Source organism: Pipistrellus hanaki, assembly GCF_964339955.1.
Source record: "Pipistrellus hanaki genome assembly, chromosome: 7".
NCBI classification, from domain to species: domain Eukaryota; kingdom Metazoa; phylum Chordata; class Mammalia; order Chiroptera; family Vespertilionidae; genus Pipistrellus; species Pipistrellus hanaki.
Window position 1 is genome coordinate 33,440,785 of NC_140509.1, and position 15,236 is coordinate 33,456,020.

The window sequence follows — 15,236 nt, forward strand, 5'->3', positions numbered from 1 at the left end:
AACCATGACAGTGAATAGATGAGATTGTCCAGAGAGATTGGATAATGTAGAAAAGCAGAGGACGAGCAGATAAAGAAAGGAAGCTCAAGTAGAGTTGTGAGGGAAGTACAGGGAAAATCGCGAGTGCCAGGAATTGCGAGGCAATTGAGTTTCAGGAAGTGGTGACTAGGAATGGCTAGCATAATTTACAAATTTTCAGCTAGAAAATAGTGTCGCTATATCTGCAGAGTATCATGCTAAGTGAAATAAGTCAGAAAAATATACAGATCACATGATCTCACTCATATGTGGGACTAAGTAACAGAATAAACTGATCCAGAGACATGGAAGCATGGAACAGAGTGCAAAATCTCAGAGGAAAGGTGGGGGAGGGTGGGTGGATGGGAGGTAACCAATCAAAGACCTTTATGCATATATGCATAACCCATGGACATAGACAATAGGGTGGTGAAGGTCTGGGGCGGGGGAGAGAGGCAGAGGTGGGCTGGAGAGGGTCAAAGGGGGACATATGTAATACTTTCAACAATAAAGAATTCTTTAAGAAAAACAACAATAAGAAAATAGTGTCTTTGTGAGGGAGATATGGAAGTCTTGGGATGGGGGTTAGAAATGTAGTGTGTATAAAATTTTCCAGGTAATTTTGATAGTCCTCTCAGGACGGAATCTTCCATTTGAAAATCATGCCATATATATATATATATATATATATATATATATATATATATATATATATATATATATATCTGTGTATGTGTGTGTGCATGTGTATTTATCATAGCTTCTCTTTATTTAATTAGTTTCTTTTAATGTGTACTTGGAAAATTTAAAACTTAATTGTATCCAAATGCTTTATAACTACATCTATTTGTACGCCTTTAAAATGTTCAGCCTTCTCTAGAACTCACCAAATTAATTGGAAATTTCAATTAGTTGACCACATCATCTTCATGAAAGTAGAAGAGGCACATCTATACAATGATTTATAGAAAAGGAATATAAATTACTGTGAATCATATGAAATGTAAAAATCATGAAGTGTCTCTGTCCTCAATGAGTTAATGATAAAGTAATGTGACTACTCTTGTCTTAATCTATCAGTTCTGCTTGGCGGCTTTGAGCATACATAATTTTTGCATGTCCCAGAATGTACTGATTTTCCTGGCACAATGGTATGCATCCTAAGAGGGCAGCTACTGAAATTCTTTACCAGGTCGGAGAGCTTCCTGCCTCTGTAGTGTGACCTGGAAGGCATGATTTCCTCTTTCACAGGAGAGTCCTTTGGTGTTGGGAGACCAGAGGAACAGCATTGCCTTTCCCCCAAATACATCCGCAAAGATCCTTAAGCGTATATAAAGCTCTGATTGAATGCAGATGGATCGCAAGGATAGTTACAACTTTCTATTTACAGAAAACTTGGAAGACACAAGTACATTTCCTAGGTTGTAATATTAAGTTCATCTGTCCAATAGCCAAGTAATTGATAAAAACATTTCTTGCTACCAAAGAAAACATTTGTTTCGGCTGTATGTTTAAGCTACTGTTATCTTACTAAATATTAGAGCTTTTTTTTTTTTTTTTTTTTAAATAGTTCATTGAAAATACTTACCACTATTATTCCCCCTCCCTTCTCTTTTATTTTCTCCTCAAAGTTTCTAAAGTAGAAAACAAACTTATTAACAACATTTTCTGTTTTTTTTTTTTTTTTTTTTTTTTTTTTTTTTACCAATTTTAATATTTCATTATAATGGAGGGGGAAGATAAATGGATGCACTGATCATCTAAAATATTAATTTATTTAAAAATATACTATAATATCCCCCCTTGGTATCTATATAATGTGGTATTTTAAATCTTGGAATACATGCCAGTGGAATCACAGTGACCTGATTTAAGAGGCGTTGAGCTGTTTTTTTGTTTTTTGTTTTTTTTAAAAACTTGTCATTTTGTTCCAAAATGTGCACTTCCTTCCTGCCCCTACCGTCACTCCCTTAAAGGTGGGTCATAGATTCTCTTTGAGACCAATACAATATTGTTTTCTTCCAACTATTCCCCTTGTTTTATGTTTTAAAAGCACATAGCCTTTAAAAGGTTTCTGGGCAACAAAGAAAATCCTTGAGATAAAAGCTGAAACTGTTATTTGAATATGAAGGTTATTATAGCAAGTATTATAATTTATGTGTAGTCAGTGTTAACTGTCGGTAAATGTGAAAGGCATGTTTTAAAGAACTAGTTCTAAAAATAAAAAATTAAGAAATTCAAAGATAATATTTGTTAATTATTTACTTGAAATATTTAACCACACTGTGTGGGTCTTAAATTGTTTGAGACTATTTTACACATTTAGTAAGAAGGTGATTTTCATTATTATCTGTAGTAGGTATGAAGATTTGACACTGTGAATATTTTAAATTGCTGCCCTTTAAATATAGAAAAGCTTTATGGTTTTGATTTTTATGTTAATCATAAAATGTAATGTACTGTGATGAATTGGGATTTTCAATATCCCTGGTTTGATTAGTAGGAGTAAAATGCTTTTATAGAAGTACTGATTTTCCGTGAGAGGTTAGGTTTAGAGATTCTTTATGGTTACCGCTACTTGATAAGTTGTGTTGTCTCCTGAACTATTTTCCTGAGGATCATACTTGTTAATTATATTTTACATTTCTTTGTTATAGTATTTAAACCGAGGCTGCACTAGATACTTTGCTAACAAGGAAACTGACAAGCAAATTTTGCAGAACAGAAAAAGTCCTGAGGTATAGTAGACTTTTTAAAAAAATTAAAATCTTTAATACCCCCAAAATTGTGCTAAAATATATATTTTTTATTTTGGAGCCCACATAAGATTTCTTTTAGGCTTGTACTTTTGAAAAGTAAATACTCATCCAAGCCTCTCTAGAGGGTAAGTAGTACTTGATCCTATGCTGGTATCTGCAGAGCTTCAGGTTCTGGCTCCTGCACTGCTCTCCTCTTGTTCTTTTTTTGCAGCAAGAGGGTGTTGAATTGCCTAAGAATTATCCTTTGTTAATATTTTTGAAACTTGCTCTCATATTACCCACTTGAGATTAAGTATAAAATATATCTTTTATAATTGCCTACTTCAAGGCAGAAATAAGCTTTTTGGTAGACATTATTGTGAATTAGTGCTTATATATTATTGTATTTCTCTTTAAAACATATTTCTGTAATATGTTATAAAAATTTTTGTATATAGGCTTTAATTATTACAGTTCTAAAAGTAATTATTTATAATTATACCATTAAGTATTATTTAAAGAACATTAAATCCTTAATCTAAAAATTTATTATAACACTTACACATTTTAATAGGTATGTATGTAATAAGTGGTATTAATCTGTATCTACTCAATGAATTTAAATTGTAAAATACAAAGTCAGGATTAATTGTAGGGACTAGTCATATTGTCTTTATTAACTTTATTGAGATATTTATATTGAGCACTTAATTGAACATGGTTTTTATTGTACTCAGTTTTTAATGCTTCTGCATTTGAGAGTCAGATGCTTTTGTCACCTTTCAAAATGAGTGAGATGAATTATGTCTTTATTATATTCATGGAATATAATGAAAATTCTCAGTATTTTGAATTCTAAGCAATTAATTTTTAAGTTGACATTTTAGCTATCATTTTAGACCCAGATGTCTGAACTACGTATATAAATTTTAGTTTGTTACATCCATGGTTGGAACTTTAAGAAGTAACATTAATGTTTATTATGATACTAGAGACCCGGTGCATGAAATTCGTGCATGGGGTGTGTGTCCCTTAGCCTGGCCTGCACCCTCTCCAATCTGATAAACCGGCAGTCGGACATCCCTCTCGCAGTTTGGGACCGCTGGCTCCTAACTGCTTACCTGCCTGATAGCCCTTAACCACTCTGCCTGTTTGCCTGATTGCCCCTAACTACCCTCCTTTGCCGACATGGGCACCCCTAACTGCCCTCCCCTGCTGGCCTGGGCACCTCTAACTGTTCTCCCCTGCTGGCCTGGGCACCTCTAACTGCTCTCCCCTGCCGGCCTGGATGCCCCTAACTGCTCTCCCCTGCTGGCCTGGGCGCCCCTAACTGCTCTCCCCTGCCAGCCTAATCCTCCTAACTGCTTTCCCCTGATGGCCTGATTGCCCCTAACCGCCTCTGCCTCGGCCCCGCCACCTTGGTTTTGTCCAGAAGGACGTTTGGCATGTCGTCCGGAAGATGTCTGGTCTAATTAGCATATTACCCTTTTATTAGTATAGATCTTACTTTATCATGATAACCTATGTGTTCATAAGGCATCATAAAAATATAGAAATTATATTCTTTTTACTAAGATAATGGAGACATTTCCTTTAGCATGGAGTAATCTGAGTAGAGAGGAAAGAAAATTGGATTTTACTCGTTTAAAGAGTAACATGGTACTCTCCTATGAAGAAAATGTACTCTTTCTGATTCTAATGTCAGCAAACTTTGTTAGGAATCGTATTTATATTATTGTTTATAGAGATATATAATTGAACAATGAATTAATATGTTTAAATTACTTTTTATGTCTTCTTTATCAGGAGGATGAGGTGATCATTTTGACTAATTAGAATACTTTGCCTAGTTCCATTTGAGTGTCTTTAAGCTGTGTGCAATTTTTAGGCGAATGCAGTATTTTTAGTCTTCCATAATTGCATCGTATTCATTAACATTTGATTAAGAACAGTTCTTAAATGATGTAACCATTCAATTGCAAGACTAAAAATTCTGCGTGATGTATGTTTTCTGTTAACTTTGGCTGCCCGCGATGGTTTCCTTCACTGCTTTTAAAAATAAAATAAATTTTTTTTTATCTAGACATTTTCCAGAAATTTTACACAAACATAATTAAACATTTTAAAGGATTTTGTGGAAGGCAATCAACTTTAGCTGAGAAGTGGTAGGCAACCGGAGGAGAAGAAACATGTCCTAGAGGCGTCTTTAATGGCCAATTAATTCTCATGCTGTTACCTAATGTTTAATTTCACTTATTGATTCTCAAGTTCTGGAAAATTTCTAGTCCAGCCTTTCTATGCCCAGTAACTTTTGTTTTTCTCCTTTTAGTTTTTGCAGGCCTGATTTTTCCTTCCTTTTTCTGAGTTTGTTATAAGTTCTAACAAATGAATACTTTAGATGCATGTTTGTTTGTTTTGAGGAGAGAAAGAAAATTTTCTCTTCATTTTTTTTCTAAAATGTTTTCAGTCATTGCATAAGTTCTTAGAGTAAGCATAATGCTTACTAATACATTTTATCTCATTTATATTTATACAGAAAGGTTTAAAAAGCAATTCTCAGGCCATGAAAACTTATTAGCCTGTCCGCTATTTACTACTGTTGAATATTAGTGCAGTTGATGGCAGTTAACCTAAAGGGGTATAATGCTAAGTAACAGATTAAAACTTTTTTTTTAATAATTTTTTTTTGCCTTTGTTCATTTTGACCTATGGTTCATGTTGATTCATTTCAACCACTAATCTTCCATTCTTTTTTACTAAATTTTTATTTTTATCTAATACCCTAGCATTATATGCTTTAGAGTTATATGGTAATTAAATTGGAAAACATTCTGTTTTTTAATATTTTAAAATTGATTTTAGAGAGGAAAGGAGAGGAAGAGAGAGAGAGAAACATCAATGATGAGAGATAATCATTGATTGGCTGCCTCCTGCATGCCCTTGACTGGAATAGAACTTGGACCTTTCAGTCCACAGGGAGACGCTCTGCCCACTGAGCTAAACCAGCTAGGGTTCTTATTCCATTTTTGACTGAAATATTTATTCAAATGCAGTTGAAAGAATTATACAGAGAGATTCTGTGTACATTTTGCATAGCCATTCAGTTTTTGAATGTTAGAATATTGAAGATTTTCCGTCAGCACATTTTATTTTTGCATGTTATATAGTGCATCAGTAGATTTTGTGTAATGTTTCTTTTAGTATGCTTAAATGATGTAGAATGGAACTAATTGATGTCTTCTTATTTTATAGTATCTTAAAGCAGGTTCCTTGAAAGATCCTTTGTTAGATGACCATGGAGATTTCAATAGAATGTGCACAGCCATGAAAAAGATTGGTTTGGATGATGAAGAAAAGCTTGATTTGTTCCGGGTAGTAGCTGGTGTCCTACACCTTGGAAATATTGATTTTGAGGAAGCTGGAAGCACTTCAGGTATCTTTGTGGGTTTTTCTGTTTCCCTTTTTTTTTTTTTTTTTTTTTTAAGAAGTAAAACTAGAGGTTCTGTCATTTCTTTGTAAGATGTAAATTGAACCCACGTGCAGGTTTGTTAATGCCCTGAAATTTCTAGAATTTACTGTTTATGGTGAGTCATACAAATGAAGGATGCTGCATTGTCTGTCACTATTAGTTCTGATGAGGAATGCACTCACTTTATGAAGGACAAGTAACTGCCAGGGTCATATTTAATAACATTTTTCAACTGATACTATACTTTCCCAGTAAATGAACAGAATAATTCTCTACCATCTGTTAAGGTATTTTGACATTTTTTAAGGCTCATTGATTTAAATTTGGCTCAGTTAATTAGGACAATTTAATACATAAAAGCCCATATACTTTATTACTAAGAAATTAAAATAGGTTGAACTTTGTGCATATTGAAAAGAGCATTTAAGTGCATGCATGATAGTAACTTTTCAAGTCTCTTGATACATAGCCTTAAGGATTCTTATACACTCTTAAATTTGTTCTGTGAGTACAGGGGCTGGGAAACTATGGCCCATGGCTGAACCTGACCAGCTGCTTGTTTTAGTAAATGCAGTGTTGTTAGAACACAGCCACACCCATTTCACTTACGCCTTGTGTGTCCCGCTTTTATGCTGCAGTGGCAGAGTAGTTGCGATAGAGACTGCTGGCAGCAAAGCCTAAAATCTGACATTAGCAAAAAAGGCAGTTAACGCCTCCATAAAACATTATTTAGAAATCTTCCACTGAGTTAAAAATATTGAAAGCACCATTCCATAAAGGAGTCAATACCAATGTCAGATCCCAGAAACTCTCTGAGCCTTGTTTTTGTTTTGTTTTTTTTCATTTGTGAAATAATGAAATAATTCATGAGAAGTGCTCTTAAAATGTAATATCTAGCAATAGTATGCATATAGGGAAGGGGCATAAAAGTGAGGGAAAAGGGACATTTAAAAATGTGCCTTCTGTGTGCAAGACTCTATACAGACAGTGTTTCATCATAAACATCATAATCATACCCTAAACTTGATAAAGATAATGAGGTAGGGGACATTATCTCCATTTTACACATGCGCAACCTGTGCAAAATGGTTGTTAATGAAATTGTTGATATGAAAGCCAAGTGCTACCCATGTTGAAATAACTCAGTTAATTTTCCCTCTTTGCCCCTAGTCACTGACCTTCCCAAACGTGATGATCTGTGAATGAGCAGATTCAAATAGACAGCCTTAATGACCTATAGATTTAATGTCCTGTGATGCTGGGAAGTCCGTAGCATCAGATGTAGCATAGTGTTTAATGGCATGTGCTCCTGAAGCAGATGGTTCACCCTGTGTTAACTACCCGTGTGACCCTGGGCCAGGAGCTTCTCCATGTCTCAGTTCTTTACCTGTCTCAGTTCTTTACCTGTGTACTGGACAACAACAGTCCCCACCTCATGTTAAAGAGAGGAATAAGTGAGTTAAATATTTGTAAAATGATGTGACTACTTCTGTCTGACACTGTAAGTATTTTTAATGAATAAGGAAAATAAAAATACAGATTACTTCCAGTTTAAAATGAGAAGTAAGCAAAACCAGGTATGTTGTTAGTGTGAATTAAGTTTTTATTAGTTTTTTTGAGGGATTTTTAACATTTGTTTTGAAAATGTAATTAACGTTAAAACACATTTCATATCCTCTATGTCATTGTTATACCAAGGGAGCATGTGGGAGCACTAAGTAACACAAAAACAATTTAGAAATTTAGAATATTAGGTACACTTTGGAATTGTTTTAGGGGTGATAAGAAGCATTTTCTTACCTCATCATCCTGAGGTAGAACCTGCAAATGTATGTAGAGAATCATAAATGGGGCATGATCTAGTTAGTTGAATAGCACTTAAACAGTCAAAAGGCACATAACACATATTTACATTATCTTTTGTTTTTCTTTTCAAATTTTTTTCAGTTGAAAGGAAAATGAGCAGAAAGCTGAGAAGATTGGAATGAGGCAATAAATTAATACAATTAATAAAAGGGGTTATTTTTATTTTAATAGCTAAGATTTGAGTATGTTACTCTTCATCCTTCCTATGACCCTTCCTATAGACTTAAATGGTTTTGTCTAATTAGAATTGATTTTTCTCCCACTAGAGAGTTCAATTTTGGCATTTTCACAATCTGAGAAAGCTGTGAATATTTTTGCAATTATTTTATTAGAAAAAAATATTCTCCAGGAGATTTTTAGAAGACACTGTTACTGAAAAGCCTTTTCATGATGGAAATGTAAAAACAAACAAACAAACAAAAAAACCTATTTGAACTTTCTGTGCTTTTTAAATTCCACATAGCAAAATTATATGTTATTATAATAATTTTTTTAAATGTTCAAAGAAGTTCTTGGGAAGGGGAATAACATGAACACCTTACATTATTTTACAGTATTTTACCTTCTTAAAACTTTAAAAATAAATATTTTGTTACATTAGCTTTACACAATTCCTGGAAATATGTAAGAATCTTTGCAAAATAGTAAAAGAGAACTTTTTAAGGAAGTTAATGAATTATTGATGAATTATTAACTTTTTTCAGTTACATAGTTTTAGATAATGCATGTGTGTAGAAACTAAAAATGAGCAGTAAGGTTATTTTAATAGAGTTAGAGGTTTAATACATTTAAATATTCTCTCCCCTCTTTTTTAAATAGCTTTATTGAAATATAATTCATACTATACAATTTACCCATGCAAAGTGTACAATTCAATGTTTTTTACTATACTTGGTGTTGTGCAACTATAACCACAATCAGTCCTAGAGCATTGCAAGCACAAAAAAGAAATTCCATACCCTTTAGCAGTGCCTCCCCACCACATTTCCCTCACAAATCCCTCAGCCTTAGGCAACCATTATTATAACTTCTGGCTCTCTCAATTTGTCTGTTACCACATTTCATATTTATTGAATCATCATATTTACTGTGGTCTTTTGTGACTTTATTTTTGTGTCTATATTTCTTTTTACTGCTGAGTAATATTCCATTGTATGGATATGCCAAGTTTTGTTTACCCATTCATCATTTGATGAACATTTGGGTTGTTTCCAACTTTGGCTATTATGAATAATGCTGCTATAAATATTCGTGTTCAAATTTTTGCATGGACGTGTTTTTATTTCTCTTGGGTATATGCTGAGGCTGGAATTGTTGAGTCCTAGGGTAACTCTATGATTAACTTTTTGAGGAACTGTCAGACTGTTTTTTCAAATAGTTACCAGTTTACATTCTCATCAGTAGTGTATGGAAGGTTCCTGTTTCTTCACATCCTTACTAACACTGTCTTTGTTTGTCAGAGTGTAGCCTTCATAGTGAGTGTGAAGTATTTACCTCATTGTGGATTTTGTTTGTATTTTCCTCATGGCTCAAGATGTTGAACAACTTTCATGTCTTTATTGGCCATTTTTATACCTTTTATTTATTTATTTATTTTTTATTAGAAATGTCAATTCATATATTTTGTCCATTTATTGTGTTGTCTTTAAAAAATATATATATTTTTTATTGATTTTTTACAGAGAGGAAGGGAGAAGGAAAGAGAGAGGGATAGAGAGATAGAAACAAGAGAAACAGCTATCAGCTGCCTCCTGCACACTCCCTACTGGGTATGTGCCCGCAACCAAGGTACATGCCCTTGACTGGAATCGAACCTGGGACCCCTCAGTTCGCAAGCCAACACTCTATCCACTGAGCCAAACCGGTTAGGGCTGGATTGTTCTTTTATTATCAAGTTGTACCTGTTTTAGTGAATATATCCTAGATATAAATTTCTTACCAGATACATAATTTGCAAATGTTTTCTCTCATTCTGTGGGTTAGCTTTTCAATTCTTGGATACTGTTTTTTTAAATACAAACATTATTTTTTAGATGACATTCAATTTATTTTTTTTCTTTTGTTGCTTGTGCTTTTGTTGTCTTATCTGAAACACCATTACCTACTGCAGTGTCATGAAGATTTTTATTGTGTATTCTCCAAAGATCTTAATAGTTTTAGGTATATTTTGGTCTTTGACTCATTTTGAGTTATTTTTGTGTATGGTGTGAAGTAGGTGTCCATCTTTATTCTTTTGTATATGAATATCCAGTTTTTCTAGGGCCATTTGTTGAAAAAAACCTATTATTTCCCCAATGAATTGTCTTGACCACTCCTACTCATATAAGATCTCATGGTCTGTTGTTCCTGAGACCTGTATATTTAATAGTTTACTAACATGTTACGATAAAATTCTCATCATGATTCTCATATTCATTTTCAAATAAGTCTTGAAATAAAAAATTTAGAAACATAATAAACCTTAAAAATTGGTAAAATATTTGTTAATAAATATTAATAATAAAGATAATAGTTAACCTTTATATAGTGATTTCTGTGTACTAGGCACTATTCTAACTCCATATGCAATTTTACTAGTATTAATCTTTTTATAGAAAACTTTATTAGGTAAGTACAGTTATCCTTATATGGATGAGGAAACTGAGCACAGAGAATAAGAAACTTGTTTAGGGTCACACAGCTGAGAAGTTTTAGGGCCATATCAACCCAGAGTCTACAGCACCGTGGTTTACTCTCTTCCTATGTAACACTTTTTAAAATAGCCTCCACAAATAGAAGTCTGTAGATAGAGTGTACAGGCTATGGCAGTTGTCTCTTCATTCTTTCCTCTGTCCCCAAGCAGTATGAGCTCATAGATGCACATACACACATACACCAACTTACTAAAGTGCTTTACAACATTTGCCACTGAAATTACTCCTTGAAGTTTTTTAGAGTCATATGAATTTTAATGGTAAGGTACTATATTTCTCCAGATATTTAATATATCAACAAGGATTATAATTCATTATTAGTATTTTAGTAAATGAGACTTGTCTATTCCATAGTTTTATATAAGTGAAGTATACTTCTAAGAAATGGGTCTTGAATATCTATCTGGTTTACGGAATGTTTATTAATTTCAAATTAAAATATATTTTTATTAGGAGGTTGTAATCTGAAGAATAAATCGACTCAGTCTTTGGAATATTGTGCTGAATTACTGGGTTTGGATCAAGATGATCTCCGAGTAAGTTTAACTACGAGAGTCATGCTAACAACAGCAGGGGGCACCAAAGGAACAGTTATAAAGTAAGTTCCTCAACTCATTGCTCTATAAAAATCTTGCCATGGGGTTTGTCAAGGAAAAAATTTTTTGAGAACACGGGTTTAAAGTTCATCTTTATTTATAATTCACTCTTTTCATCATCATCATCATTTAATTTCATAAGATAGCCGATCACTTTATTTTAAAAGTGTTTTTCCTTGCAAATGGCATATACTAAAATTTCTGTTAAGTAGAACTTGCTTTAGTAAAACAGTTGGCAAATGGAATTCCCCCTTACATTTAGGATTCTTCATTTAGAGGAAATTACAAATGATAGGAAAATAATGTGTAGGTATCCTTTGACCTTTGGTTATCTGGCATTATTTTCACAATTCAGTGCTATGAAGAATTCTCACCGATATGGTCTTCTTTTATAGGGTACCCCTGAAAGTGGAGCAAGCCAACAATGCCCGGGATGCCTTGGCAAAGACTGTGTACAGCCATCTTTTTGATCACGTGGTAAACAGAGTGAATCAGTGTTTCCCTTTTGAAACATCATCCTACTTTATTGGAGTCCTAGATATTGCTGGTTTTGGTAAGCATAGTTTCATTTACGTGTTTGTAGTTAACTGTTTGATTTTTTTTTACACACATATATATATTTTATTTTGTTTATTTTTAAAACATATTTTATTGATTTTTTACAGAGAGGAAGGGAGAGAGATAGAGAGCTAGAAACATCGATGAGAGAGAAACATCGACCAGCTGCCTCTTGCATACCCCCCACCAGGGATATGCCCGCAACCAATGTACATGCCCTCGACCGGAATCGAACCTGGGACCTTTCAGTCCGCAGACGGACGCTCTACCACTGAGCCAAACCAGCTTCAGCTTTTCACACATACTTAAAGTTGAAAAAGTGACTTTTTCCCTTATAATACCTTTTGCTTGATGAGTTTTCATTTGTATGTCCTCACCTACATTTCATTTCACAATATTTAAATAGGAAGCTTATGCTAAAAAATAAGAAAGAAAGATTCATGGGTTTTGGTAAAATTCTGCTAAAATTAAAACATGTTGATTGAAAGTACTATACAGTAAGTCCTCATTTAAGATCATCAATAGGTTTTTGGAAACTGACTTGAAGCTACAAGATATATAACAAAACCAGTTTTACTATAGGCTGATTGATATAAATAAGAGTTAAGTTTCTAAGCATATTTCTGGTAACAAAAACATTACCAAACTTCTAAATAAAGACCCCAATCACTTCTAATGTTAAACATGGAAATAAATGTGAGCTATGCATACATTTAAGAAAGATGAATAAAAACAAGTAAGAGGATTATTTTCCAAACCACTTAGTCCAGTTCAGGGGCTCAAGTGGCCAGAGTCTATCTTGGCAGTTCAGGATACAAGGTGGAAACACTCCCTGGACAGGACACCCTTCCATCACTGGGCGCACTCACAACCCTCCCGCCTCTCCTCACTCAGACCGAGAGAGTTTAGTCTCAGTTACCCTCATGTGTCCAGCTTTGGGATGTAAGAGGAAACCAAAGTACCCAGAGAAAACTCACACGGACATGAGTGAAATGGGCAAACTCCATAGAGATATTAGCCCTGGCTGTAAATTAACTTTTTTTTCTTCAGTTATAACAAAATAAATTTATTCAAGGACCTGCTATAGTTAGGAGATATTTACCTCTGTTTTCTTACATGAATGCAACTGAGTGAAGGTGAAGTTTTGAGTGCTACTATTAAGAGAACTAAGTCATTAAAACTGTTGACGGCAGTGGAGATCTGGGTACAGGCTGACCTAGCGTATAGACTGACCTTATTACTATGTGTAAAAATTCATCATTAGTGTTAATGGTCAACAGATAGCTACTTCCAACTAGTTGCCACTAAATGAATAATATGGCAAGATAAATATTTGAGAACAATTGCAGAGCTGTGCATCCAACAATGGAATGAGTCACCAATGTCTAATAGCTACTTTGTCCTGAATGACTTTGTTGTAAAAATCTCAGAGTAAATATGACTGTTTTTATATTGGGCTTTATCGGGTTGGGCGTTCCTTCTGACTTAGTGTGAGTGCTGTTTTCTCCTTAGAGTTTGCTTACCTTTGCCAAGGGAAGGTCTAAATGTTTACATTTTGAGAAGGGCAAGATTTTGTTATAATGTGATACTTATTTAAAAATGTGTAAGTCATTACCTTTTGTTCAAGGGTAGAGAAATACTTATCACTGACTTAAGATTTCACAGTCTTCAGACATTTTGTTTCCTGGTCTGTTCAGTTTTAGTGTAGCACAGACAATATACAGAAGCATAGCATTTTGAGCTGCAGGGATCTTGGCGATAATGTAATACAATCCCTTAATTTTAAAAATGAGTTAGTATCCATAACTTTTTTATAACTGTAGTTTTACAAATTACACAGAAAAAAAATCTGAAACACTTGCATTTTAAGTAATTTTCTTTAATTTAGATTACTTTAACACCTGTGCTTAAATTATGTTAAAAGTTATGTTTTATATCTTTTGATATGACATCTCATCTGACAAACATATTTTTCTTAAGCAGGGTATTTAAAAAAATATATTTTGTTGATTTTTTACAGAGAGGAAGGGAGAGGGATAGAGAGTTAGAAACATTGATGAGAGAGAAACATAGATCAGCTGCCTCCTGCACACCTCCTCCTGGGGATATGTCCGCAACCAAGGTTGACCGGAATTGAACCTGGGACCCTTCAGTCCACAGGCTGACGCTCTATCCACTGAGCCAAACCGGTTTCAGCAGCAGGGTATTTTTAACACTTAATTTTAAGGGCTAATAAAATTTAAGTCTTGAAACAAGAGCATTTGCAGAGTATAGAAATATTTTAATCTATTTTTTAACCTAATCTTAAATTAAGCATTGATAAAATAAAATGTTATCCTAAGATAAATTTATTAATATGAGGTTGATCTGATGATGACTCTTGCTTCTGGTTTTATGTTTTCAGAGTACTTTGAACATAACAGTTATGAGCAATTTTGCATCAACTATTGCAATGAAAAACTTCAACAGTTTTTCAACGAAAGGATTCTGAAGGAGGTAACTACATTACAGTCTAAATTTACTAACTACATTAAGCTGGCTTAAGTTTCAAGGAACAGAGGCATGCTGAAGTTATCCTGCTTGATGGGGTGTGATGTAAGGTGGCAGGGAATCAGGGCTGCCCTGCATCGGTCCCAGAGGCTTAGCGTTGCTCAGGCACGTCAGAAGTGATGTTGGTAAGTTGAAGCCTCAGGACCCAATCAAACCCTCACAGGCACCTCTTCATAAGTGGACATCTATTGCTTCTTACTAGTGACCTTTACTAGACTTAAAATTCTGCTTGTTTCCTTTTCTGTTTCTGTTGTCTTTACTTCTGCCACTGCCAGTCAGCTTTTGTCCCTGACCATAGCTAGCATCTCCCAGCCTTCCTAGCTTCTGCCCTTTCCGCTCCCTCCTGCCCTCTCTGTGAGTGGGGCAGGAAAGCCGCCACATTAGGAGGTTCAGTGGGGCCATTGGCCTGGTGGGCCTCGGGGCAGTGCTGTCCTTGCCACGCTGTCTTGTGTACTGTTAGTCACCTGTGAACAGTGTGTCTTTGGCCTGACATCACCTCTGGTCCCATAAGGAACTTCCTTGTGGTAACCAGCTGTGGGCACAGCTGACACAATCTCGAGTGCTGGAACGTTACTTTATAATTGTGTAGAGTACAGAGTGAGTACAGGGTCAGTTGATTTGTGATAAGGTGCATCATTTCCTCCCTTGTATTTGAATTTTTCATTATTTTCCTACCAATACCCTGGACTTCCCTTCCTTTGAGCTCTTTGAGGTGTGATTTACTGAGTAGAGGTAGTGGAGTTAGAGA

The 15,236-nt window shown here is 34.5% G+C and overlaps 1 protein-coding gene across 3 annotated transcripts in view; it reads left to right on the forward strand.

Moving 5' to 3' along the window:
• Nucleotides 1-15,236, forward strand: part of MYO6 (myosin VI) — a 137,288-nt gene that overhangs the window by 79,149 nt on the left and 42,903 nt on the right. For all 3 annotated transcript variants that reach the window (XM_084889242.1, XM_084889240.1, XM_084889241.1), the window contains exons 10-14: nt 2,676-2,756; nt 6,009-6,189; nt 11,238-11,382; nt 11,776-11,933; nt 14,343-14,434. In XM_084889242.1, coding sequence (XP_084745368.1) covers nt 2,676-2,756; nt 6,009-6,189; nt 11,238-11,382; nt 11,776-11,933; nt 14,343-14,434 — 657 coding nt within the window. The remainder of the gene's footprint in view (nt 1-2,675; nt 2,757-6,008; nt 6,190-11,237; nt 11,383-11,775; nt 11,934-14,342; nt 14,435-15,236) is intronic.